The following is a 10000-nucleotide window of genomic DNA, read 5'->3' as shown; positions in this document are numbered from 1 at the left end:
TATACTAGCTCTGACTTGGCTGATAAATACTTTATTGAGGGAAAATGTACTTCTTATGACTGTGATATGTGGTTGTCTCACCTAGCTATCGTAAGATGAATGCACTAACTGTACGTCGCTCTGGATAAGAGCGTCTGCTAAATGACTAAAATGTAAACGTAATTATACACATTTTTATGCAAAGTCTATTGAAATAGAACTTTATTTCCTCTCCCATAGTAATATCTTGTTTTTTCCTCAACAAAAAGAACATACCCAGTAAAGTACAATGTATTGATAATGATAGTGACAGACTTTTGAGTAAAGAGAAATACAGTTTCAGTATTTGGTACAAAGAATACAACTCAAAGTGGACGACACTGCAGAAGACTTCTCCTTGTTTATGTCAATTGAAACATTGACAACTTTGAAGAGTTGGGCACCAAACTAGCCCCGGTGGTCTTTTAAAAATGGCAGGAAATAATTCCAAAAGTGGTTAAGATGATGGACAGCATATTATTCACTAACGTCTAAGCTTTGCCCGTGATATAAGTTATTTACAACACGATAAAGATCTGGACATGATTTTTTTGCCTGTAACATCTGCTCAAGGTGAACTTTGGTGGCTCTTTTCATCAAGTGAAAGGTAACAGTGTGCAGTTTCTGCCCTAAAAAAGGCAGCTCTTAATATGGAATGCTAGAGGCAGCTGCACTTGCTTTAGCCGAGGACATGTTTTAAAGATTGCCTGGGCTAGGTGAAATAATGCCACCCACTCCTACCCCTAACAGTCACTCTGTCACTGTTATTGTTCGGTGGAGCTTCTTTAGAGAAATAGAGATTATACTGTATCTCTCAGTTTACAACGTGTATTTTCACTACGGAAACAATAACAAACCATTTTGGTAAACATACAGTGCATTCGGAAATCATTCAGACCCCTTGACTTTTCCCCCCCAAGAATGTACATTACAGCCTTATTCTAAAATGTATTAAATTGTTTTTTTCCCCCTCATCAATCTATACACAATATCCCAAAATGACAAAGCAAAAATGGGTTTATAGAAGTTTTTGCAAATGTATTAAAAATAAACTGAAATATAACATTTCCATAAGTATTCAGACCCTTTACTTTGTTGAAGCACCTTTGACAGTGATTACAGCATCAAGTCTTCTTGGGTATGACGCTACAAGCTTGGCGCATCTGTATTTGGGGAGTGTCTCCTATTCTCTGCAGATCCTCTCAAGCTCTGTTAGATGTGATGGGAAGCGTCGCTGCACAGCTATTTTCAGGTCTCTCCAGAGATGTTGTTTCTCATGGTCTGAGTCCTTTAGGTGCCTTTTGGCAAACTCCAAGCGGGCTGTCATGTGCCCTTTACTGAGGAATGGCTTCCTTCTGGCCACTCTACCATAAAGGCCTGATTGGTAGAGTGCTGCAGGGAATGTTGTCCTTCTGGAAGGTTCTCCCATCTCCACAGAGGAACTCTGGAGCACTGTCAGAGTGACCATGAGGTTATTGGTCATCTCCCTGACCAAAGCCCTTCTGCCCCGATTGCTCAGTTTGGCCAGGCGGCCAGCTCTAGGAAGAGTCTTGGTGGTTCCAAACTTCTGCCACTGTGTTCTTGGGGACCTTCAAAGCTGCAGACTTGTTTTGGTACCCTTCCCCAGTTCTGTGCCTCGACACAATCCTGTCTCGGAGCTCAACGGACAATTGCTTCGACCTCATGGCTTGGTTTTTGCTCTGACATGCACTGTCAACTGTGGGACCTTATATAGACAGGAGTGTGTCTTTCCAAATCATGTCCAATCAATTTAATTCAGCACAGGTGGACTCCAATCAAGTTGTAGATACATCTCAAGTGTGATTAATGGAAACTTGATGCACCTAAGCTGAATTTCGAGTCTCAGAGCAAAGGGTCTGAATACTTATGTAAAAAAAAATCAACAAAATTCTAAAAACTTGTTTTTGCTTTGTCATAATTTTTTATTTTATTTTTATTTTACCTTTATTTAACTGGGCAAGTCAGTTAAAAACAAATTATTATTTTCAATGACTGCCTAGGAACAGTGGGTTAACTGCCTGTTCAGGGGCAGAACGACAGATTTTTACCTTGTCAGCTCGGGGGTTTGAGCTTGCAACCTTCCGGTTACTACTCCAACGCTCTAACCACTAGGCTACCCTGCCGCCCATTATGGGGTATTGTGTGTAGATTGATGAGGAAAAACATACATTTATTTTAGAATAAGGCTGTAACGTAACAAAATGTGGAAAAGGTGAAGGGGTCTGATTACTTTCCGAATGCATCGTATATTTGAGTGGACGGGAGTATTTTCAACATACTTGTTGTCATGTTGGCTATGAATTCACCTGCAGAATGAAAAAAATGTCAACTATACATCTAATCAGCAACAAATGCATGTAAATGTATATTTGTTGTTTTCATGGCCAGTGCACCTACCACCTTACCAGTAATATTGTTTGATAACGGCCAACAACACAAAGCAACAGGCAGCAGCAGTGCAGCCTACTGAGAGCAGAGGAGAGGAACCACTATACCAGACGGTGTCAGAGAAAGGCCCTAAAATTTGTAAAAGACTCCAGCTACCCAAGTCATAGAATGCTCTCTCTGCTACCATAAGGCAAGCGGTACCGGAGCATCAAGTCTGAAGGTTCCTTAACAGCTTTTACCCCCAAACCATAAGACTGCATAACAGTTCATCAAATGGCCACCCGGACTATTTGCATTGACCCACTATTTTACACTGCTGCGTATAGCTGTTTATTATCTATGCATAGTCACTTTACCCCTACCTACATGTACATACCTCAATTACCTAGACTAACCTGTACCCCCGCACATTGACTTGGTACCAGTACCCCTGTATATAGCCTCATTATTGTTATTTTATTGTAACTTTTTTTAAAACTTTAGTTTATTTAATGTTTTAGATTTTTTTTGAACATATTTTCTTACTTTAAAAAAAAAATCTGCATTGTTGGTTAAGGGCTTGTATAAGTAAGTATTTCACACCTGTTGTATTCGGCTCATTAAAAATTTGAGAAGAGAAGAGAAGAGCAAAAGAGGAGTTTAGAGTTTGCTGGCTAGCTAGCTTACTTCTGCTAAAACTACTAGGAGGGCTGGAAGTAAAGCATGGACTCTGTTTCTAACCCTTGCCTGTCAGGGTTAAAACTAAGCAGCCCCCCACTCATTGGCAGAACCACAGCCTCTTTAGGTAAAGGGGAAGATTGGAAGATAACATTTCAGGAGGGTCTCTACAGAGCTGTCATGTGAAGGATTATGTAGCTTGTGTATTGGCTGCTTGTAGTACCTTAGGGGGTCCGATACTGATCTGGATGTGGTTTTCCTATTCAGCTCTCAGAGAGTTTTTTCCTTCTTTTTTCTGCAGCGGCTAATATGTTAAAACTCTGACTAAACTGACTGTCAGTGGTTTGGCTAACATATGCCCACTGTATGGGGCGGCAGGGTAGCCTAGTGTTTAGAGAGTTGGGCTAGTTACCGGAAGGTTGCAAGTTCAAATCCCCGAGCTGACAAGGTACAAATCTGTCATTCTACCACTGAACAGGCAGTTAACCCACTGTTCCTAGGCCGTCGTTGAAAATAACTGACTTGCCTAGTTAAATAAAGGTAAAAATGTATGTATCTATCTCTTTGTCCCTGCAGTCTTGTGATTGCTGTTATTATTATTTTTTAAAGGCACTGCATTGGGGCTATTTATAGAAGCTGTTAGACTGTTTTTTCCATGGTGAAGCTCAAATAATCACGTGAATGACACTTGATCGATGGCCCTTTGTTGATGAAGAGAGCTGGCCTACTGCTCTCATCTGATAAACAAATGTGTTCATTGAGGGAAATTATGATGACATTTGAATAACACAAATATAATTCCATGGTAGAACGTTTGATAATAACATATGGTGGTTCTTAAACATGTGAATTGACATTCAACAATTTTCCTTTCTCTCTTTTCTTTTTCTCCAACAGCTGAAAGGACTTTATGCACTGAAAAGACCTCAGGAAAATCCAACATGGCCGGCAAAAGGAAAGGTGGCCTAAAACTCAACGCAATCTGTGCCAAGCTGAGCCGTCAGGTGGTGTACGACGGCAGCTCCCAGCATGCTGAGGGAGACCACAGCGTGGCGGAGAACAGCGAGCGCGGGAGCTCCCATTATGATGACAGCGGCGAGCGATTCGAGACCAACTTCCCCGAGGGCCTGAGTCTCGGCCAGAGCCTCGATGAGGACCAGAAACGGCGCAAGGCCATTGAGAAGTGGGTCAACGGGGAGTATGGGGATGAACCACCACCCTCTGCCCTGGACTGTGGGGAGGAACAGCAGCAGCAACAGCAGGGACTCAAGCCCAACAATGGCGAGGACGGACCCCCCGAGGGTGTGTACATGGTACAGCCCAAGGGCTGTAGTGACGAGGAGGACAACGCGCCTGATGAGCCCGAACCCATGTTCGACTCTCGGGACGGCAGTTACCACGACGACAAGGACTCGGAAGACGGGCCTCAAAAGGACGCCTACATGCCGTTGATAAGTGAGCCCCCGAGTCGCCAAACATCTTTCTCCTCTCCAGGTACAAGGTTCTCTTTCTTATCTCGTTGTTCTGTTCTTTTCTCGTCACTCCTCTCGATGAATTCTGTTCTCGCTTTAACTGCCCTTCAAACCTTCCATTCCTTTCACTAAAGTGTTAAGTAGCCAAGATAGGTGGGGGACATAGCCACATCCAGGACCTGTCCTGAACCTGTCCCTGGAAAGAGAGACTGTAAGGTTACAATAAGATTTCATGGGTTGCAAAACAATATTGCTTTGAACAAGAACTGATGCCTAACTGAGTGTTCTGCCCAATGCATTGTCAAATAGCGCTGATGAATATTTCATCAAAAGTGCTTTACAGAGGCTTGGAAACATGATGATATTTCAAAATGAGGCAAATAATGAGTAGGAAAACCTTTTGTCATCATTGTGATGTTGCCATATTGACTATAGATGCAGTATAACTTAAGCTGGCTAGATAATATTGAAGGAACAGCACCGATTTTTAACTAGCTATCGTTACCATTGCTAGCTATTTTTGACAAACTTTGCTAGCTAATGACAACATTGCTAACTTGACGACATCATAATGATGGAAAAGTTGCTTCCTACTAATTATTTGTGTACTTTAGCAAGTTAATCATATTTTCAAGCCAGCATAGTGTAAATTAGATCTCTTTCAGAAGGACTGGGCATTAGTCATCAGTCGGACATCAAGAGCGGCGTCTGTAGAACGTTGATAACAATGGCAACGACGCGACCGAGGGACAGAGGTGCATCCCATGAATAGCCAGTGACGGTATTACTCCACAGACAGATGGAACTGACTAACAGGCTATTGGGAAAACAGGAACCTGTGTGTGTGTGTGTGTGTGTGTGTGTGTGTGTGTGTGTGTGTGTGTGTGTGTGTGTGTGTGTGTGTGTGTGTGTGTGTGTGTGTGTGTGTGTGTGTGTGTGTGTGTGTGTGTGTGTGTGTGTGTGTGTGTGTGTGTGTGTGTGTGTGTGTGTGTGTGTGTGTGTGTGTGTGTGTGTGTGTGTGTGTGTGTGTGGTTACAGTAAGTGAAACAACAAATTCATCTGGTATTTGGAGTAGGCTTACACTGCCTGCTCACTCTGTGTAGGCCAAAAGAGTTTGTCAGTCAAAGGATAAGCTTCATATTACACCCAGAATTACATTTTGAGTTTTAGATTTTTCCCTAAGCTCACTAAACTTAGTCACTGCCCAAGCCCGCCATTACATACAGTGGTACAGTGGAGGAGTATAGGTCTCCATCGTTGCTGAGGAACGATTAGCTCTTAGCACTTGAATCCAGATAATCGGTTGTCAAATAAAGTCTGAAATAGAATAAGAACCTATTTCTTGCCATCTCCATTGAATCACATTATTGTTCATGAACTTAACATTTGATGAAAGCAGATATTCTGTAAGTGTATTTGCTTTAATTAATGTATTCATCAATTGATTTGCTGTGCATTAGTGGCTTACAGCAACAGCCTATTAAATGATCTGTCTCTTTTTACATGATGTTCCTCTGGTAGCACTGAGGGACAATCAAATAGATTAGGTGGCATATACCTTAACGGTGTGGTCTTGATGTGGCAACAGCAACGTGTTAACTGCACAAACAATCTCCAGAGAATGCACCGTTTACAGACGTGAACTTGGAAACCAGGAGGAGGCACATTGCTATCTGAGAGACTGGGCTATATAGCTACAGTAGAATTCAAAACACAGAGCAGTAAAAAAATACAAAGAGAGAGAGAGAAAAAAAAGACAAGAGACAGAGAAAAGATTAGTTTCACAGATAACCACAAAATAAGTGACAGAACAAGACACAGTTGGAGTCGTGTTGTTGTCGTGTGGTACAAAACAGGTTTTGTTTAGGTCTGTTTTCTGCTTGCTCACCTCACTTTTCACAGACATTCTTTGGTCTTTCATCTCGTGTTTCAGTGTCATGTACATGTGCTGCAGAAGGTTTTTTTTTTCGTATTATTATTCTTTCCTTTTTTGTTTACACCGGTGTAGCAGCAGTGGCTGTGGCCTGTCAGAGAAGTGGGGCCAAGGGCTTCTCAGAAAAATATCTTTTTTTCCGGCAAATGCAGGGGCTTTGTGGTTTTAATTAGTCATTTTGTGTTTATTTGGTGCCTGTAAAAAAAAAAAAACTGTCTGTAAATGTGTGTTTGTGTTGTGAAACAGGCTTACACCTTTCCCTCCGTTGGGTCCCTGCTACTTTACATCTCACAACAAAGGCAAACTGTTTGAAGACTGTGGAGAGAGCATCCTGCATTAGTAGCAACTCTTGTCTTTGTTTTTTTTTGCATTGCTCTTTGTTGATTGTAACTAGGGCATCTATATTGCCATGTTTCTGTGGCGCTCACAATTAAAACATTTTCCCCCCCCCCTCTCGCCGCTGTCTTTCAAAGGCTGATGCGGAGCGCGCATAATTATGCATATAAACATAGTGGCTTAATTATCTCTCACAACATCAGTGACAATGTAATTAACAAACATTGCAAGATCAATGAGAGAAACTGCGACCTTCAAAACATTTAACTCCTCACATCGAGGCACCGTGTGGATTTCCTATCAGTGCAAAACCCCAGAATACTTTTCCTAGATCATTTAGATGTTGCATTATTAGGCCTCTAATAAGCTATTCAGTGAAGACAACTGAATAAAAATGATGAAGGCAATGACAAAGATGCTCATCGAATCAAACACAACTGACCATGACTTCCAATTGCACTGCTATGTTCTGTGTCAAAGGCTATGGGTCATTTTCAAAACATTCTATTCTATTTATTTTCTATTTATTTATTTCAAAATAGCAAGCATGTTAACTTGCAAGAATTTGAGGAATCGTTCTGCAACTCATTCGTTTCTCAGTCATCCCAGACATTTGATTCCACTTAAACAAAATGCTCAATTCAACAAACCTACAATGCACTGTCACTTCACCCAGACGAGAGCTCAGTAAAATCATTTTCTTATTTTTTATTCCAGTCAACATTGTCTAAGTTGTCACATTAAAGCTCATTAAAGCGATTTTTCCTCAGGCCAGAGGTGCCAATACCATCATCCTCATTCAATGTAAGGACTTGAGACATCAGCTCAACACATAGAACTCTAGATTTCAGGTGATTTTGAAAGACAATGATTGACCGAACGATTAGCATTGGAAATGTCCTGCTCTAAAACCCTAGGTGTATTTAAAGTGAGATTATAGGCCATATATAGTCTCAACAGCAAGCTGAAGCCTTATCATCTCCAGCACCTCACCGTACTCTATCTGTGACCCTCAGAAGACATGGTGGCACGCTGATATCCGTGTTTGGTCAGCAAAAAGGAGATATAATGCCCATTTGTTGTCACATCAGGGGAGGAGGGAAATGCGGTCCTATATTGCCTCAAACACAGACAAGGCCCTGGGTCTGTGTCACGTGTTGCAATTTGCCAGGCATGAAGTGCAGAGATTACACCCACTTCTTTTAATACTCTCCAATGACACCACAGTGAGAGAGGGGGAGAGGAAAGAAGAGAGGGAGGGGGGGAAAAGACAGAAAGCACAGTCGCAGCAAGGGCCAATCTCACCTTAACCTGTAAGCCCCGGTCTCCCTCACAGGCATTCGCATGACATCATTAAGAGGGTGCGAGATAAGGCTGGAGAATAAAACTCATTTACATGGTGTTTCACAAAGGTTATCTGCTGTCGGTTCCAGGCGTAATCCTTTCAGTTCAAGTCCAATTATTGGCCTGCCATTGATAGTCCGTCACGTGGTCTGAGAGCGGAATAATGTGACTCGGCTAATTTTAAGAATAACTTCTATGAAAAAACAACAACAATAACTTACATTATAAACCTACTACTGCTAACACTGCAACTATTACTACCACTACTGCTATCTACTAACTACTTAAGCAATAAGGAATGAGAACTCAGGGATTATCGTGTGTTATACCACAGCATTGTTGAGTATTTGTTTCTGTTTGGCTAGAAGGCCATTCTAGAATGGACATTAAAACCAGATAACGTGACAGTTGGAAAATATATCGGGACACCTTGAAATCATGACGCAATATGCGCCTACACATGCAGACCATACTTGCTACAAAGTTACAGAAAGCTAAACAACTAACTTTATTTGAATGAGTAATGATTAATTTGATTTAATCTTTCCACCAGACGATACAGTCCGGGCAAAAGTTCTGAGGTTCTGAAGTAGCTAACGAAACAGGCTAGCTAATTATTTTTGGGATGTTTTGACCCAGTCGTTAATTCTATTCATTCCACGTTGCTATGCTAAACAAATCACTGGCGTATAGCTAGCTAGCGGAAGTTCAATGATGACAAGAGTCAAGAACTTCAATAAATAATGATTGAATAAATTATGTATAAATAGGCAGCAAGAACTACAGCAAATAATGATTTGATAAATAATGTATAAATAGGCAAAAAAACTGCTTATTGTCATGTCAATAATATAGTTATGGAGGATAGCTAAGCAGCTGAAATGACAGCAAACTATGAATTTTCATTTGTTTTACCTTTGTTTCCATATGACCATTTCTTTGGATATATCCATTATAATGATCCTAATAAATAAATTCACCTGGCACAGAGAAGCTGACAGTCTAGTCACATTAATATGCAACATGTTGCACAAGTCAGATAGGCTACCCGCAGTAGCAAACCAAATGCTAGGCTCGTAGCATGGAAAAATATTGTCTTTACGCTTTTTTTCAGAGGGAAATTAAATGTATAAATTGACTGGCTGGGCTATGGGACAGTGGATACGCATTGATAAATCAAATGGAACTGTTAACAGGCATTACCTTTGGATTGTGGTGCTATAACTCCTTGTTATCAACCAATCCGCACCCAGGATCCAAACAACCCGTTTTATACACTGAACAGAAATATAAACGCCATGTGTTGGTCCCATGTTTCGTGAGACGAAATTAAACATCCCAGAAATGTTCCATACACACAAAAAGTTTATTTCTCCCAAATGTTGTGCACATTTTATTTTTACATCCCTGTTAGTGAGCATTTCTCCTTTGCCAAAATAATCCATCCACCTGACATGTGGCATATCAAGAAGCTGATTAATCAGCATGATCATGCAGTGCTTGAGGCGTCACTACAGACCCGGGTTCGATCCCAGGCTTTGTCACAACCGCCCTGCCCACACATCCCATAGTGTGGAGCACAATTGGCCCAGTGTCTTCTGGGTGAGGGGAGGGTTTGGCCAGGAGTTCTTTACTTGACTCATCACGCTCTAGTAACTCCTTGTGGCGGGACGAGCGCCTGCAGGCTGACTTCGGGTGTATGACTCGACCTCCGCCTCTCCCGAGCCCTTTGGGGAGTTGCAGCGATGAGACAAGATGGCGGTGGGTTTCTGATATGGGCAGGCATAAGCTACGGACAACGAACACAAATGCATTTTATCGATGGCAATTT

At 41.6% G+C, this 10000-nt stretch overlaps 1 protein-coding gene across 8 annotated transcripts in view; it reads left to right on the top strand.

Moving 5' to 3' along the window:
• casz1 (castor zinc finger 1) overlaps positions 1 to 10000 on the top strand; it is a 259395-nt gene that overhangs the window by 213281 nt on the left and 36114 nt on the right. For all 8 annotated transcript variants that reach the window (XM_046343850.1, XM_046343848.1, XM_046343851.1 and 5 more), the window contains one exon: positions 3982 to 4578. In XM_046343850.1, the coding sequence (XP_046199806.1) occupies positions 4026 to 4578 (553 nt within the window). In that variant the 5' untranslated portion in view covers positions 3982 to 4025. The remainder of the gene's footprint in view (positions 1 to 3981; positions 4579 to 10000) is intronic.

This window comes from Oncorhynchus gorbuscha, linkage group LG03 (genome assembly GCF_021184085.1).
Source record: "Oncorhynchus gorbuscha isolate QuinsamMale2020 ecotype Even-year linkage group LG03, OgorEven_v1.0, whole genome shotgun sequence".
NCBI classification, from domain to species: domain Eukaryota; kingdom Metazoa; phylum Chordata; class Actinopteri; order Salmoniformes; family Salmonidae; genus Oncorhynchus; species Oncorhynchus gorbuscha.
The sequence above is the reverse complement of the archived record's forward strand: the minus strand, read 5'-3'. Positions and strand labels throughout refer to the sequence as shown.